Source organism: Heptranchias perlo, chromosome 25 (genome assembly GCF_035084215.1).
Source record: "Heptranchias perlo isolate sHepPer1 chromosome 25, sHepPer1.hap1, whole genome shotgun sequence".
Classification (NCBI taxonomy): domain Eukaryota; kingdom Metazoa; phylum Chordata; class Chondrichthyes; order Hexanchiformes; family Hexanchidae; genus Heptranchias; species Heptranchias perlo.
The window spans coordinates 41258001-41276025 of record NC_090349.1 but is presented as its reverse complement, the minus strand read 5'-3'; the positions used below and the strand labels follow the sequence as shown (position 1 = coordinate 41276025).

The 18025-nt window shown below is 40.1% G+C and overlaps 1 protein-coding gene across 1 annotated transcript in view; it reads left to right on the top strand.

The window, feature by feature from the left end:
- The window catches only part of gnb1l (guanine nucleotide binding protein (G protein), beta polypeptide 1-like), a 35159-nt gene extending 18474 nt beyond the window's left edge, over nt 1-16685 (top strand). The window contains exons 4-8 of the mRNA XM_068006338.1: nt 5401-5526; nt 7398-7560; nt 8714-8812; nt 11091-11306; nt 14181-16685. Coding sequence (XP_067862439.1) covers nt 5401-5526; nt 7398-7560; nt 8714-8812; nt 11091-11306; nt 14181-14447 — 871 coding nt within the window. The 3' untranslated portion in view covers nt 14448-16685. The remainder of the gene's footprint in view (nt 1-5400; nt 5527-7397; nt 7561-8713; nt 8813-11090; nt 11307-14180) is intronic.
- The last annotated feature ends 1340 nt before the right edge of the window (nt 16686-18025 follow it).

Here is an 18025-nt window from a genome sequence, read left to right as displayed (position 1 = left end):
AAATGTTTTTCTAACTAGGGTGTTTATTGGGTGGAGGGAAGGGGTATTTTTTATGTGACCAATGTCAATCCAATGGGAAACTGCTATAGAGAAAAAAACATGGGGCAGGGTAAAAATCCGGCCATCTTGTTTTTGGAGTATTTGAAGGCAATGCTGCTCATTAGGCAAATAATTACTGGCCACTGGCGTGTCCCTGATGATGGCCCTGCCCTCTCCTGGCCAATAGTTTAACTCTCTGTAGTGCTCATGGCAAAAAGGAAACCTGTCAGCATGTGACTTGTACAGCACCTGTTAAGTGCCTTAGCAGTCCTAAATACTCGGATAAGAGTGGCTGTGGCTGCTGAATTAGCTGTGCAGGATGGAGGAATTAGTGATACGGGGGCAGCTCTCCTTGATGCTGCTGTCTCTGTTTTTATCATTGAAGTGCTGGCTCACCCACAACTGAATGTTACTCTACAACCAAACCCTGCTGGGCTAAAGCTGGGACTGGGTGTAGAGCATTAATAGAGCTGTTTGTGCACGGAGACTTTGGGCCTTTTTTATGTGGCAGCCCTCAGGCTTTTTTAAAAATTCATTCTCAGGATGTGGGCACGGGCTAGCAAGGCCATCATTTATTGCCCATCCCTAGTTGCCCTTGAAAAGGTGGTGGTGGGCCATCTTCCTGAACCGCTGCAGTCCGTGTGGTGAAGGTGCTCCCACAGTGCTTTTAGGTAGGGAGTTCCAGGATTTTGACCTACTGTTAATGGCTGCAGTAAATATGATTGTAAATATAGTTATACCATTAGGCTGAGAAGCATTTAGAAGTACACAATGCAGAAGGTAAGCCCGGGTAACAGCTCGCTATAAATATATTGTACCTTAAGCATTTGGTGGCTCCCTTAACACAGACTAGCATCTGGATATCCTCCTTGTATAATACACAACATGCTGGTTCCCTGAGTGAGATAGACATTGCATGAACCCTCACAGTTAACCTCCAAATGATCCAAGCAACAGAGTGACTCCAAATCACAGCTGAATGAGTACCCTCGTTTTAGCTTGGGCCTCACTATAGTGCTGATCAGCCCTGCTTTCATGGTGACTGCTATCATCAAAGTCAAAGAGGAAAGGCGGAAATCCCCAGGAGCCGTCCATCAGCTCGCCATCTCCCTGGAACAAATGTTGGAATGTCTCAGGGTCAAGAGTCATCTTAGCTCCCAAGATATCTGGAATTGATGTGGACGATGTTTAACTTGACACCACACACTATCTGCACATTGACGGAGTGATAACTGTCTCAGTTTTTGTATGCTATTAATTGGGCTGGGTTCTTGGGAAGTAGTTGATATTAAAGCACCCTTGCTGCCTGGTTCCCTGCTGCTGCAATGAGGTGCCAGAATGCAGGCAGATATTGCGGTGTGTGCCTTGTAGATCCCCTAGCGCTGTGGATCTATCAGCGCACCAAGGAATGGCTCAGTCTTGTCAAATCAGCTGTGGCATCCTGGAAGGAATCTGAAGCAGGACGATGGTCATTTCAAGAATCATAGGCAGAGTTGTGCTCACACTTGCTCAACACCCAACGGAGTTGTTGCGTGCAGTGCTGTCCAGCCTTATCCAGATATTTGGTCCTGAGACAGTAGGTATGCTCCTGCAGATATCTTTTGCTGGGGCTGTCAGGGTTCTGTGCAGTCAGCTTCTGCCTCTGTGCCTATGCACAAAATACAAACAAATACTGGCAATGCTACTCATTCTGTAAACTGTGCAGATTTGCTGCATGCTGCACCCACTCCCAGCAGGGCCTTTGTTCTTTTTAGAAAAGAGAAGACTGAGAGATGACCTAATGGAGGTCTTTAAAATTATGAAGGAGTTTGATAGGGTAGACGTAGAGAAGATGTTTCCGCTTGTGGGGAAGTCCAAAACTAGAGTCACTAATAAATCCAATAATGAATTCTGGAGAAACGTCTTTATTCAGAGAGTGGTTAGAATGTGGAACTTGCTAGTACATCGATTAGTTGATGGGAATAGCATAGATGCTTTTAAGGGGAAGCTAGATAAGTACTTGATGGAGAAAGGAATAGAAGGTTATGCTGATAGGGTTTAGATGAAGTCGGGTGGGAGGAGGCTCGAGTGGAGCATAAATACTGGCATAGACCAGTTGGGCTGAATGGCCTGTTTCTGTGCTGCAAATTCTATGTAATTCTGGTTACTTCAGCTCCAATTGAAAGTAAAGACAGACAACTAGATAATTTAAGTAGATATCAGCGGGGTGTAGCTCAGGTGGAACCAGGAGTACTACAAAGGGGTCTTAATTAACTGGTTTAAAAATAAATTCTGAGAACTCCCAATTATCATCTACAACAACTGCAGAACCACAAATTTCGATATTCTCCACTGGGTGACAGTGGTCGCTAGCACAAAAAAAAAGTGGAGTAATTAGCCCCTGCTATAGCACCTATAGCACAGTCTTTCTAGTAGAACCTCCCAATTGAAAACAAATATACCAAGTAAAATATTTGTAATTTTGTGCTCACAAAATTGAGGTAAATACTTTCCACTGATACTAATTGACCCTGTGACCCAGTGGAGTTAAGTTATAGATCAGCCATGATCGAATTGAATGGCTGAATGGCCTACTCCTGTTCCTATGACTGATGTATAGGGAATGTATTGCTACCACTCTTGAAGTGACTTTCAGAAAGATACAGCATAATCTAAATAATTATCATTTTTTCATGTCACAGAGCCAGTTCTAGCTTCCTTGCCATTGCAGTCTGTGTTGGAACTGAGGAGAACTTCCTTATAAGAGCAAATGTTAGGCTGATCTGGAAGTTAGCCCTCATGGAATGAGTGGGAAAAATCGATATGTACAGCAACCATACTCCTACTGTAAAGTGGAGTAGTATGTACTCTGCTGAATCAATTATTAATCAAGAAATGGGAAATCATGATGCCTTGCAATGAATAATATTGCGCTTTCTTGAGGTTTTTATTGTGAACTAGTGCTGGCTGTAGTCTGCACTTTCTTTTGAATGTTGAGGTTTGAAAAAGGCAAGTTGGAGTTGAAAACGGTTTTAATTCCAGAATGTGACTGGAACTGATTGAATGTCAATAATGAGTCTAAACCCTGGGCCCAAAATTATCATAAAAGAAAAATCCAGGTGGGCTTTCTACACAGCCTCCTCCTCAAGACGACGCTGTCATGAACTTGTTACCAAATTACACGTTTGACTTGCCGCCTCTCCCCAGCATGCACTATCTTCAAATTGCTTTGAGGGTTGAGCTGATTGCAAATTACTACATAATTCAAGCTTATTATAATTGTGCTTTTATGTTAAGTGGCTCAAAGAATGATTCGGTGTGATCTCTTGCTCCAAAACGATAACTAAGGATAATTGCTACTAAACAAACTGAAATATAATTGCTACTGTCGGGTATTGTGGCGTGGCGTTGAGTTTGATGTGGGACTTGAACTAATGGAGCTCTTCAACAAATTATTGGGTTTGAGCACTTCCAGTTCCCAGGTGATTTTTAGTGTTGCTTCACACCAACATTGCTTCATTTACAAGGGCGGATTTTGAAGCTACGTAACAGGTCATTTGGATTTTTTCCAAATTAATTATGATCTATTGGTAGGAAGGGATGGATGTGATAAGGTTTCTTCTTGACTTAAGTAGTGTTGCTCCAAAAAGTAAAATGAGAATTACATAGAATTATGTAGAATGTACAGCACAGAAATAAACCATTCGATCCAACTGGTCCATGCCGGTGTTTATGCTGCACACGAGTGTCCTCCCACTCGACTTCATCTCACCCTATCAGCGTATCTTTCTATTCCTTTCTCCCTCTGGTGCTTACTTAGTTTCCCCTTAAATGCATCTATGCTATTCGTCTCAACTACTCCTTGTGGTAGCAAGTTCCACATTCTAATCACTCTCTGGGTAAAGAAGTTAAAATTTATGAGCTGTTTTTTTCCCCAAATACCTGTCTTATTTTCAAGAGGACTAGAAATAGCTCCTTCACTCATTGTTTCTTGTAGTCCCTATAGGGATATTCGGGTAGTAGCACACAGAATAACAATTTGTCATTTTCCTTGGGTTTGACTGCCAGTTATTCTGTCTTCACAGCCATGCTTTAACATTCTATTTTTGTAGATATTAGTTTGGAAGAAATACTAGGCAAATCATGCTTGTTTCTCAAATGATACTCAGTCCTCAGAGACTTAAGACGCACAAGTCATGGGAGGCTTACTGTCTTCAAGTAAGAGTGCTTAAATCCGAACTGTGACTGACATTCAGACGATGCTTTTGGATCAGTTTTGGTTTTGAAAGTTTTGAGTGAAGAATTAACGGACCAAGTCCCACCTTGTAGAAGCTCACCTGTTGCCCAGTAATTGAGGGTGCTGATGATAGCTAGAGATAGCTAAGATGTTATACAAATATCAACACAATAGTTGTAATGATCTGGAATGCAATGCCTGAAAGGGTGGTAGGAGCAGATTCAATAATAACTTGCAAAAGAGAATTGGATAAATACTTGAAGGGGAAAAATTTGCAGGGCTATGGCGAAAGGGCAGGGGAGTCGGACTAATTGGATAACTCTTTCAAAGAGCCACTCCCAAGGCCTCTGCAAATGCTCTTGAGTTGCACGACAGTGATTTAAAGTGACTTCTAATTCCTGGTTTCTTCCCTCCTTGGGATTTGGTAGACTTATGTTTGATGCTTCCTCCTCAGCACAGCTGAAATTAGGAGCTCAGTCTGTGGGAGATCATGGGCGTGAACATGATCTCCCACAGACTGTGCTAGAGCTCCAACACACTCTTGACAGTGTGTTGGAGCTCTAGCACAGTGCGCCATCTCTGCCCATTTCGCTTTGTTTTGTATTGCTTATGTTACGTAGGAACAGGAGTAAACCATTCGAGTATCGTTTGAGTAAACCCTCAAGCCTGCTCTGCCATTCAGTGAGATCATGGCTGATTTGTATCCTAACTCCATTTACCCACCTTGGCTCCATATCCCTTAATACCCTTGGCTAGCAAAAAGCTGTCAATCTTAGATTTAAAATTATTAATTGAGCTAGCATCTACTTTTTGTGGGAGAGTTCCACACTTCTACCACCGTTTGCGTGAAGGCGTGTTTCCTAATTTCTCTCCTGAATGACCTGGCTCTGATTTTAAGATTATGTCCCCTTGATCTAGACTCTGATGAGTGTACACCAGAGTAGAACATAAATGAGTCACTGAAAATCTCATTTAACTGTGTTTACAGCCATTGCACTCTACCAGACAGCTTAGAGTCAACACTTTCCTGTAAATGAAACAACCTCTTTGTATTTTGTTTGCAGAATTGGATGTATATGCTTAAGCTGTTTTATGATGTACAATCTTTTGTGTTGACCATATGACTTAAATTTTTCTTCTAACAGCTCAGCTAATGGACTAATACACATTTGGAACTTAAAGACACGCAGGGCAGATACAGTGTTGGAAAGCCATGGTGGAGAGTCTGTTCTATGGATACAAACTTTGCAAGGGAGGGACTCCCTTATCAGGTTAGTATACTCTAGAATCTGATCCTTCTTGGTGGAAAATGAATGTAGAGCACTACACATGGTGGTTGGAAATTCATGAGAGCTGCAAAGTATACATGTATTTTGGCATGTTTTAAGGCAGAGGAAATTAGGACATGACATGGCTCAGAATAGCACTAACCCAGGGGGCGTTGAGGACAGCTGTGCCTCTGTTGCTGCTTCAACTGAGATCATCTAACTCAGCACGGGCTGGAATCAAACTTGGGACCTTCCTGACATTTATGGCTCAGCTGCTCATTGGTAAATTCGCTGATTTATAAGAGGAGCTCTCAGAAAGAATAATGGGGGGAAGAAAATTAACTCATTAAGAAAGATGAGTTTGCAGTACCACCAGTATGAAACGTTTAACATTTTATCACATTGGCTTTTGCTGTGTTATGGTGCTTCAGTGAAACCGTCTAAATTTAGTTTGACATATGAGACACCTTCCTCAAAACGTAATGGGTACATCCACTGTACTCTGTCTTACATAGACCAGGAAGGTCCCTGGTTCATGCTGAGTTAACTGATCTCAGTTATAGAACGAGCACCATAATTCAACTCAGTGTCTCTGAGTTAAGGATGGAAAAGATCCAACGGTATTCCTGCTTCTGTTAGCTATCCAATGAATCCTGCCGGAAAATAAGTCTGTGTTTGTGTTGGACAAGGTGGGTGTATGTGTGGTGAGGATAAGATTAGGCTTGGCTGTAATGATTGAAGAGCCTGCTGATATTCACAATATTGCTGCCATATTTGCCTTGGGGCCTTTATTCCCCTTCTGCCCGGCTGCTCTTTCAAAACTGAGATGAGGAGAAACTTCTTCACTCAGAGGGTGGTAGGTCTGTGGAATTTGCTGCCCCAGGAAGCTGTGGAAGCTACATCATTAGATAAATTTAAAACAGAAATAGACAGTTTCCTAGAAGTAAAGGGAATTAGGGGTTATGGGGAGCGGGCAGGAAATTGGACATGAAGCTGAGTTCGGATCGGTCAATGTCCTGTGGGTGGCGGAGAGGGCCCAGGGGCTATGTGGCCGGGTCCTGCTCCGACTTCTTGTGTTCTTTAGATTTGTGGTTGGGATCAGATCAGCCATGATCTTATTGAATGGCGGAGCAGGCTCGAGGGGCCGATTGGCCTACTCCTGCTCCAATTTCTTATGTTCTTATGTTCTTATGTCTGATTCACTACTGTTCTCTGTTATTCTTACTGACCAGCAAAAACCTTTTGGACCTATAGTTTTATTTGTCCCTCTTCCTTTAGAGAAGTACTCGCTTGCACTAGACAACTGCCCATGACTGAAATCAAAATTTTGCACTGTGTAGGGAATTGCATGTGTGGACTTGTTGTCTCGTCACGCTGTGATGCTTTGTGTCGCAGCATTCCTGAGAGTGACTCGAGAGTAAGATGCTGTATTGTGGCCCTCGATAAAAATATAGGGAGGTCAAGACACACGTATGGAAAATGATCTCTTGGAATAAGTACTGAAGACCCACTGGCATCCATGCAATTGTACACAGCTGGAATCAGTGCATCAGGAGAGGAGGGACAAAATTGTGTTCTAAACAATAGGATACTTTACGACTTGGAATTGTATAAAAGTAAAGAAAATTCACAAATGTTTGAAATAAATGGGTTAGTGCCTCTGCTAAATTAGCGAAGGGAGGGGGAATTTCAGACAAACGAGTTAACTGTTTGTATGTTAGCATCCCATGGTACCATTTCAGAGCCAATTGCTCACAAGTTAAATTCATTGCAACCAAGGGAAGCTTTATTCTGATTGCAAATTAATGCTAATTTAATGAAGAAAATGTGGTAACGGTTTTGCTTTGTTTTATGTGTTCCATATTTTCATGTAGCCAAGGCCGTGACTCAGCTGTCTATACATGGGACCTATCGGAAGGGCGCACTGCAGTGATGGACTGCGTTCCTTTGGATAGCTATGGATTCTGTCAATGTTCGCTAATGGAAAAAGATGTTGGCCGCTACCTTTTAGCTTCACCGGGCAAGACTATGTCAGAGGTAATCGTACACTTTACCGTATGGATGTGATAATCATAATACACAGATATGCAGTGTCCTTGCTTAGGGTCTGTACAGGTAAGCTCTCATGAATGGTCTGATTCAATACTCTGCCTTTACTTAACGTCGTCTCGACTCTATTTATCAGCATACACCTAGAGTAGTGGTATAGTGCCAATTGTTTTATTCGCAGTTTTCTCACATTTTGTAACATCTTGTGAATGAGCAACGCGTACATTGGATGTCGGTTACACTGAGTTAAATAATCATTTTCAAAGCTAATGTCACGTCGAAGAACTTAGAGCTGCCTCTTCAGTTGGCATAAAGGCCCAGTGAAGAGGGTTGTTGTGTTACATATAAGCAGGGAATGCTTGAAATGCAGTGTTGTCAGTATTTGAAAGAAGAAATAAATGTTGAGACCAGTCATCAGAATGTTGAACTTTGACAAAAGGTCCCAATGTGAAACATTCGAAGAAAAAGTTAATATTAACCATAGAGCAGCAATGCACCATGTATGTGGCAACATAAGTATAAAATGTAAGATTTCATTTTAATGTTAAGGGAGTTTTGCAACAAGGTTAATCTACTTTGTGTGCAGATCTATTATAACTGGGCAGGGCATTTATACTACAAGATTATACATGACAGCTTGAAGGGAATAACAAATAGTCAAATAATGATTAATTAAAACATACTGAGTGAAAGAACTGTTTCCGCTAGGTTGTATTGTTGGGTTGCCAGACTGGTAGATTTTCATTTTAGATTATTACTTTTCTAATTGCTATACTTTAAATAAACTCTTGTGATTCCACCCTGTTGTTATGTCTGCCACCTTTGACAGAACGTTTCTGGTTGCCATTTCATTTGCCGTCGGGTATCACATTTGCAGCTTTTGGAATAGTGCACAAGAGCAGTGTGATTGTTTACCATGTTTAAATTTGGAAAACAATGAAGGCATTAAACCAAGCACAATAATTTGGATGCAGACAAACTGTTTCTTGATTAGTGCTAATGCAGTTTCGCTTTTCAAAGAGATAATGTGGGACATAATTTCTCCCTGATTATTGCCCATAGCTTTCAATGTAGGATGCAACAAATGTAGGCCTGGCATAGCGCTGAATTAATGGTGTTTGTTTTTTTTTCTAAAACATAGGTGAAGATTATAGATCTACCTAACAAGACGCCAGTCTGGACCCTAAAGCCGCCAGCAGATGATAAACTGGGCATGCCCATGTGTCTGAAACTGTGGCAGGTAATACACACTTAATGTGTTGCGGAAACCTGAACACTGACTCATTTTGCCTTGAGCATGTGATTCATGTTTTGATCAGGTGCTCTTTTTGTTTTCTGTTTAGCTTGTCTCCGATTCATCTAGAAAACTATAATTTCCCAGAAAGCAGATGCACTTTGTGTTGTAGACAGTTGAACAGCAGGCGCTGTTTATTTCGTCTGTGTGGGGGGCGGGGGGGCTGGAGCGGGGGCAGGATTGTTGGCTGAGCAGTTTGGCACTTTGTCAATGTCATGAGCAGGAAATGATAATATTGGCTTTAGCCTATTTTGGGATTAACAAGGCATTTCTTCAAAAAGCTGTTTAATTACAAAGCTACTGGTTATGCACTGTCTGTGATGTGAAATAAGTTTAAATGTTTCAGTGAAGACTGGAACAGTTTTAGACAGTTGTGGCCACGCTGTAGTTAACAGGCAGTTTGTGTGGAGGTGTGCATTATTGGTATATTTGGGCATGCCAATATTGGAACCAAGTAAATATTTTATTTCTGAAATTATCCAACTTAGCTATGACATGGTTGACAGTAATTCTTTTGTAAGTCTTTGCTAATATTCACAGTAATTACAACTTGACAGGGAAAAATTACCAAAATGGTAACACTGTAAATGCCAGCATTGGCTTCCCTTTCAACCTATCTTACTGTTGTTATATCATTGAAGTGTCCATCAGACCTGTAGCAAGAGAAAGGGGAGTTGTTACACATCTCATTTAGCTTTTTCTCAAAGCAATGTCCACTGGGGTTTGATGAAGTGTCGCTGACAGTATCTGATGCAGCCTTTGACTTTTTTTGCCATCCATCCCAACTGGTTTCCATGCCTTTTGGACGGGTCTTAATGCTTCACACCTGTTGTGATGGATTCTCCTTTGCCCTGACATGACCTTTGGTAACACTTATCTGTGAAGGATATGCACTTATTGAGCAACTTTTTTTTTCCTTGTTTAATATTTTTATTGGAGTCCAAAATTTAGATGCACTTAGAGGGGGCTTACAAACTATGCTGTCAATAATTGTCCATAGTTTTTATAGAATCAATTTCTGTCTTGTACACCTAATACTACCTAAATAATCCACATTATACTGCAGTTTAACAAATAACAACAGCAAAGCATAAATAATTTATATTGTCTCAGTAGAATCTTGATTTTGACCTGTAGAGGGAAGTATTATATGGGGGAGTGGACAAGATAAACGGGCAAAGAAAAAAGTGAATAAAGAATAGCAGACGCATAGACAGCCCGGGGTTGTGGAGGTGAAGAAAGAAACAAAAGACATCAAAAGGAAAATAACAGAAAGGAATGAGAAAAAAGAGTAGAAAGGAAAAAGGTGATGAACAGAAAGGAAGGGAAAATAAAAATAATTTTCAAAACTGTTACAGCATCAGACCTTTTATGATTAACCCCTGCTGTAGTAACACTATATATGATATATTATTAAAAAGTTGCTTGCGACTAAATAGTAAAAACATACCTCTGTTGCAATTTCTTTTAAAATCTGTGGTCTGATAAGAAACATATAGGTGCTCCAAGGATCACATATTTGTGATTACATTTTGAAAAGGTCTGAATGCCTTTACAGTGACACTGATGATGACAAGGACTTTTTCTATATGTAAGGAAATCAGTTAATCCACAGATACTAAAAACATGCAATGTAATCCTATTGATGCTGGAGAAAAAAGGAACCTTCACACTGAAGTTGGTGTTAACCAGAACATAGGAACAGGAGTAGGCCACTCAGCCCCTCGAGCCTGTTCTAACACATTGAAAATTCTGCAGCGATTGGCTGGGTGAGATTTTATAAGAACATAAGAAATAGGAGCAGGAGTAGGCCAATCAGCCCCTCGAGCATGCTCCGCCATTCAATAAGATCATGGCTGATCTGATCCTAAATTCATGTCCAATTTCCTGCCCGCTCCCCGTAACCCCTAATTCCTTTTACTTCTAGGAAACTGTCTATTTCTGTTTTAAATTTATTTAATGATGTAGCTAAGCACAGTGCTCATCTGCCCATTCTCTTTACCATGTTGACCTATTTTCTTCTGCACCCAGACATTTTCTGTAGCAATACTGGGAGAACTGTAAGTTGTCTGTTTTCGTTTTGACTGCTATTAAAATGGGTTGCACTCGGTCTGAATCTTTGCTGTATATTGGACTGCAGCAACAATGAACCTTTCAAAGGTCTGAATTTGTCATGGAACATTACGTGCTGCATTACTATACCTTACTCTGCCCTTTGCACCAGCCTCGTTCCTGTTCTCGGCCTTTGTTATTGGTTGGATATGAGGATGGATCTGTGACCCTCTGGGACCTATCGGAAAAGAAAATGTTGAGCCGTCTCGCCTGCCATAAAGAACCAATCATGTGTCTTGACTTTGACCCAGAGAAGGCCAAGGGTATCTCCGGCTCTTCAGAAAAGGTTCTCAGCTCTTGGGGACTTGACAAGCAACAGAACCTTAAGGTCAGCAACAATGACCTGTGTGTCATTTATTCAGCATTGCACCAACAGTCTGATATGCTGAAAAAATATTTAGTCATGAAGAGGAGTTGTTGCAGAGCCCAAGCTAATTAATCATGCACCAGTTACAATATATGGGCCCAGGGTATGTTGTCTGGATTGTCAATCTAGCAGGTACTGAAATTTTAACGATTTTATGTTCCGTGTTTTAGAAAGTCAATACTGCTGAGCTGTTGTAACAGTAAATTTTAGGTTTGGCAAATTATCCCCATATAAACCCCCTTATTTGTTCCACTTTGTCCTTAACGCCAAAAAAACCACACAAAGTTTAATTGCCGACAATGGCTGCTGATGGTTCAAAGGAAAGCTAAGGATGAGGAGCGACTCTTGCTTTATGTACGATAGCTAGCATTTTTTTATCTTGACCTGCTAAGCACAGTGTTCATCTGCCCATTCTCTTTACCATGTTGACCTATTAGCAAAACAAACTGCAGAAAACACAAACAAAATATATGTTTTATATGCTGCACTATTCATCATGATTGAAAACCATTGTTATATTATGATGTCCATGTGCTTACAGTTAAATATTAAATCTAAAAGCTTTTTTTATGTTACATTTTCCAAGATATGACTAAATGCAATTATACCGTAGTTCATTTTATTTCCCTGAGGTAAAAATGTTCTGGCTAAATTGCTATTGTCTGTTCATTGTACTTCAGTGAATAATAGTTCTGAAATTGGAGTCATAACTCATAGTATCAGAGTAGGTACAGCACAGGAGGAGGTCATTCGGCCCATTGTGCCTGTGCCGGCTCTTTGAAAGAGCTATCCAAATTAGTCCCATTCCCCTGCTCTTTCCCCGTATCCCCAGAAAACGTTTCCCTTCAGGTATTTATCCAATTCCCTTTTGAAAGTTACTATTGAATCTGCTTCCACCACCCTTTTAGGTAGCGCATTCCAGATCATTACAACTTGCTGCTTAAAAAAAATGTTTCCTCATGTTGCCTCTGGCTCTTTTGCTGATAACCGTAAATCTGTGTCCTCTGGTTACTGACCCTTCTGCCACTGGAAACAGTTTCTCCTTATTTACTCTATCAAAACCGTTCATGATTTTGAAGACCTCTATCAAATCGTCCCTTAACCTTCTCTGTTCTAGGAGAACAACCCCACCTTCTCCGATCTCTCCACATAACTGAAGTCCCTTATCCCTGGTACCATTCTAGTAAATCCCTTCTGCACTCTCTCTAAGGCCTTGACATCCTTCCTAAAGTGTGGTGCCCAGAATTGAATACAATATTCCATCTGAGGCCTAACCAGTGTTTTATAAAGGCTTAGCATAACTTCCTTGCTTTTGTACTCTATACGTCTATTAATAAAGCCCAGGATCCCATATGCTTTTTTAACAGCCTTCTCAACTTGTCCTACTACCTTCAAAGATTTGTACGTCCACTCCCAGGTCTTGCTGCTCCTAGACCCCCTTTAAAATTGTACCGTTTAGTTTATATTGCCTCTCCTCATTCTTCTTATCAAAATGTAACACTTCATACATCTCTGTGTTAAATTTCATCTGGCAAATGTCTGCCCATTTCACCAGTCTGTCTATGTCCTCCTGAAGTCTGTTACTATCCTTCACATTGTTTACTACATTTCCAAGTTTCGTGTCATCTGCAAACTTTGTAATTATAACCTTTATACCCAAGTCCAGATCATTAATATATATCAAAAAGAGCAGTGGCCCTAATACTGACCCCTGGAGAACACCACTGTAAAACAATTGTTCACCACTACTCTCTGCTTTCTTTCCCCTAGCCAATTTTGTATCCACGCTGCCACTGTCCCTTTAATCCCATGGGCTTTAATTTTGCTAAGAAGTATATTATGTGGTACTTTATCAAATGCTTTTTGAAAGTCCATATACACATCAACTGCACTACCCTCATCAACCCTTTTCATTACTTCATCAAAGAACTCAATCAAGTTAGTCAAACATGATTTTCCTTTAACAAATCCGTGTTGACTTTCATTTATTAGCCCATACTTTTCCAAGTGTCAATTAATTTTGTCCTGGATTATTGTCTCTAAAAGTTTCCCCACCACTGATGTTAGGCTGACTAGCCTGGCCAGGTTTATCCCTCTCCCCTTTTTTGAACAGGATGTGACATTTGCAATCCTCCAGTCTTCCGGCACCGTCCCCATATCTGAGGAGGATTGGAAGATTGTGGCCAGAGCCTCTGCAATTTCCACCCGTACTTCCCTCAGTAACCTAGGATGCATCCCATCTGGACCGGGTGACTTTTCTACTTTGATTACTGCCAATCTTATAAGTACCTCCTTTATCCATTTTTATCCTATCCAATATCGCTACTACCTCCTCCCTCCTCCTTTACTGCTACAATGGCAGCATCCTCTTCTCTAGTGAAGATGGATGTGAAGTATTCATTTAGTACCCCAGCCATTTGGCTCCACAAGAAGATCTCCTTTTTTGTTCCTAATCAGTCCCACTCTTCCTTTGACTACCTTTTTACTATTTATGTATTTTGTAAAATACTTTTGAGTTCCCTTTTATGTTAGCCACTAATCTATTCTCATACTCCCTCTTTGCCCCTCTTGTTCCCTTATAACTGTAGTTATAGTGTAGCTGAAATCCACATATTTATAACCAGATCCTGCAGAAAATATTATTTTAGTTACTATTTAAGTATATTATACAAATCAAGTTTTGGAAAGGTACTACAATTAAACTTTTCTTTAAAAAGATGGCTTAAAAATAGTTTAGTGTCTTAAAGCTGGAACAAAATGGAAATCACTGGGCAGAAAGTAGATGTTGAATATTTTACAAAAAACTTAATTATTGTTTCCAAATTAATTCCTTAGCTGCAGGAAACAGTGACGCTAGTAAATGATGGGATAGCTCACACCTGCATTCGTCAAGACAAGAAGATACTAGCCACAGCTGGTTGGGATCATCGAGTCCGTGTCTTTGGCTGGAAGAAGCTGAAACCCCTGGCAGTTCTACAGTACCACACAGCCAGCGTCCACTGCGTGACATTCTCAGATCATGTTGTTTTAAGTGAAAGATTTATGGCTGCAGGATCTAAAGACCAGCGCATAAGCTTATGGTCGCTCTACAACGAGCCATGAAGGAGTTAATTTTATATGGAAGCATCATCCATATTCTCACTAAGCTGAAGACTATGTGACTGGTATTGTTTGATTGGTGATGGATGATGTGAGTCAGCCTTACGATGTGCACTTCGTACTGTAATTCTATTATCGTTATAATTTTGTTATTTTTTTACGGGCTGTTTCTTACTGAACAGATATTTAAAGAAGAAAGAAAGATCTTGCATTTATATAACGCCTTTCACATCCTCAGGACATCCCAAAGCACTTTACAGCCAATGAATTACTTTTGAAATGCAAATGCAGCAACTAATTTGCACACAGCAAAGTCCCACAAACAGCAATGAGGTGAGGGACCAGTTAATCTATTTTTTTGGTGGAGATAAATGTTGGCTCGGACACCAGGAGAGCTTCCAGCACTACTTCGAATAGTGCCTTGGGATTTTTTTTAAAACAAAAATTTAAATCACAAATAACCAAGTGAAAGCCTGTAGCATGTTGCAAAAATAAACCTTGCCACCCAGTGTCACAGCTCTAAATTCTACAGCAACTTGTTGGCATGAGGTAAATTTTTAAAAAATAATTTAACTCTAATACCTCATGAGACTTCATTGTGTTTAACACAATACTTCCTCCGTAAAGGAGACAGTAGTTTTGATTTTAAATACTGACCCATAGTTAATCGAAATGTATTTGTTTTTAAAGTATTTTAAAAAAATCATATTTAGAACACTCTTCATGCTTTCCATTTTGCTCAGCTAGCATAGAAGTGGACAATGAGATGACATCAACCAAGCAGATCCTTTTGGATCATGGTCACTGTAACATTAATGTGACTAGGATTAGTCTCTTCACAGACTGAAAATGGGCCATCATTTTAATGTAATCTTTTACCAATATATGCCAAAAATATGGTCTGAACTCCCATTATTTCTTGGGCTAACTGTTAACAACTTAACATAATTTATTAATGTTTGTAAACCATTTATTTCTCTAATTGTTTGGCCTTTGAATCAGCTCCCACCCATTATTATTTGCACAGTTTATTCCAGTTTCATCACCAGCAACAATTTCAGAGTCCTAACTGATCTGGCAGATGCTGCTTCCGGATCAGACCTTTCCTGTACAATACAAATTTTGTTTTTGCCTATATTTTTCCTGTAATTCTTTGATTTCTTGAATGTTTTCTAATCTATTTCCCTATATACACACACAAGGCTAAAACACACCTAGAGAAGTGTTGAAACAACAAATAGGTATTTTGATCCAAGGTTCTATTAGAAATATTAGAAAAGTCAAGGACAAGGAAAGCCCAGCAAAGCTCGTCCATCTAGTATCCCAGCTGTCTCAGCATAGCATCCAATTCTTTAGCTGAAAATCCTTTTGTTATAGAATCGTACAGCACAGAAGGAGGCCATTCGGCTCATTGTGCGTGAGCTGGCTCTTTGAAAAAGCTGTCCAATTAGTCCCACTCCCCTGCTCTTTCCCCATAACCCTGCAATTTTTTTCTTTTTAAGTATTTATCCAATTCCCTTTTGAAAGTTACAATTGAATCTGCTCCCACCACCCTTTCAGGCAGTGCATTCTAGATCATCATAACTCGCTGTGAAAAAAAATTCTCCTCATCTCCCCCCTGTGTTTTTTGCCAGTTATCTTAAACCTTTGTCCTCTGATTACTGACCCTCCTGCCAGTGGAAACAGTTTCTCCCTATTTACTCCATCAAAACCCCATATAATTTTGATCAACACTATTAAATCTCCCCTAAACCTTCTTTGCTCGAAGGAGAACAATCTGATCTAAGTTTGTTGTTTGCCATCTTATACTTAAGACCTCTGGTCCTAATATGCTGCTTCATTTCAAAGTAATATTTGTGATTTGTCTTAACCAATCAATTTAAGATTTTATATATTGAGTGACATTCCCCCAGCTTGACTCTCTTTAGGATGAACTCGGAATCATTCTTATTACTCATCTCTGTACCTTTTTGAATATTTACTTCTGGTGGGTGCAATATATATGTATATAATATGCATGAATGTGTTAATAATGTATTATTTTAAAACAACTATTTGCATATTTCAGACCTGATGAAGCATGGACACAGCCGCCATTTTGAATACAGGTGTCTGCTGGCATAATAAAATGCCTTGAGAAATTTGTTCTTGTATCTATATTTTGGTCATAGTTTACGACAAACCAGATTTATACCATGCATCATTTTGTCAGTTAAGCATACAATATTAAAAATACATAATTCAACGCACCTTATTGTTTCACTGCTTTGTACTGTTTATCTGACAATTCTTAACCTCCAATGCAGGAATGTAAATGAATTAACTAAGGACTGCGATCGAGACTGATCCTCAATTAATTGCAGTGGAAAGTGCTTAAAGCTGCAGTGCCGTGACCTTGCTGCAGTTATTTTTTTCCATTTGCTGGTAGGAACTAAGAAAGTCTTGCTTTTGTGACGACATTGAAGTGTTTGTGGTGAAGGTGAGTTGTTAATATTTGAATATAGTTTTCTGTATTAAAGGGACAGGAGTACAATGGCGGAGTAAAAAAGGAGGATGGTGTTTGTACAGTTTAGGCTTTGACCTATGATGGTTTTTTTTTGTCAATCATAAAGGGAAATGTTCAGTTTAGAATAGAGATACACAGCTCAAGTTCCTGAAACTAACCACTGCTGTGCAAACCAACAAATGTTGCAAAGCCGACCCAATGATAATTAACAGGCTTCTTTAACTAACCACCACCACAAAAAAAATCATTTATTTGTGACAAGACAAGTGCACGAAACCTTTGATCACAACCCCTGCCCCCACCCCAAGTTGTGATACTGGCAGTGTACAGTTACAGATGGGGTAGTACATTATTAACCCTTCCAGCACCATGGAGATCTTTATTTGTCTATTGGGTTTCGGGATCCACTGACAGCAATCCTCTGTTTGACTTATAACGATTGATGCAATTGGTTAGATTTCCAAACCCTGGGCTTTCGATTGTCTGAAATACTAATATTTAAAGCTGGTCGTAAGACAATGAAAATCCAATATTCCAAACTTGTTCCAACTTCCAAAAATTGTCAGTGGCAAATAGGAGAGTGAGGGTAAGGGAATGTTTTTAAAGTTGCTTCTAAGGGGAAAGTGTTAGCAATAATAGGATCAGCAATCATAAAAGAAAAAAAGACTTTCATTTATATAGCACCTTTCACCGCCTCAGGACATCCCAATGCGCTTTACAGCCAATTAGGTTTTTTTGCACTATTGTAATGTAATATTGTACTGTTGTGGGTACAATCACTGCTTAGTGTTATGCTGAGCCTTGCAAACCTAGTATCATAGTATGCTACAGTACAGAAGGAGGCCATTCGGCCCATTGTGCCTGTGGCGGCTCTTTGAAAGAGCTATCCAATTCGTCCCACTCCCCTGCTCTTTCCCCATAGCCCTGTAAATTTTGTCCCAGAAAGAACCCGGGTTTAGTCCCAGTGCTGGGCTGAGTTAACTAATCTCAGGCAATGCGGCCATTGCGATGATACAAATAGCCTCAATGCTCCAGTGCTAGGGAGGAAGAAAAAGCCTGCCAGGGTTCCCTCTCC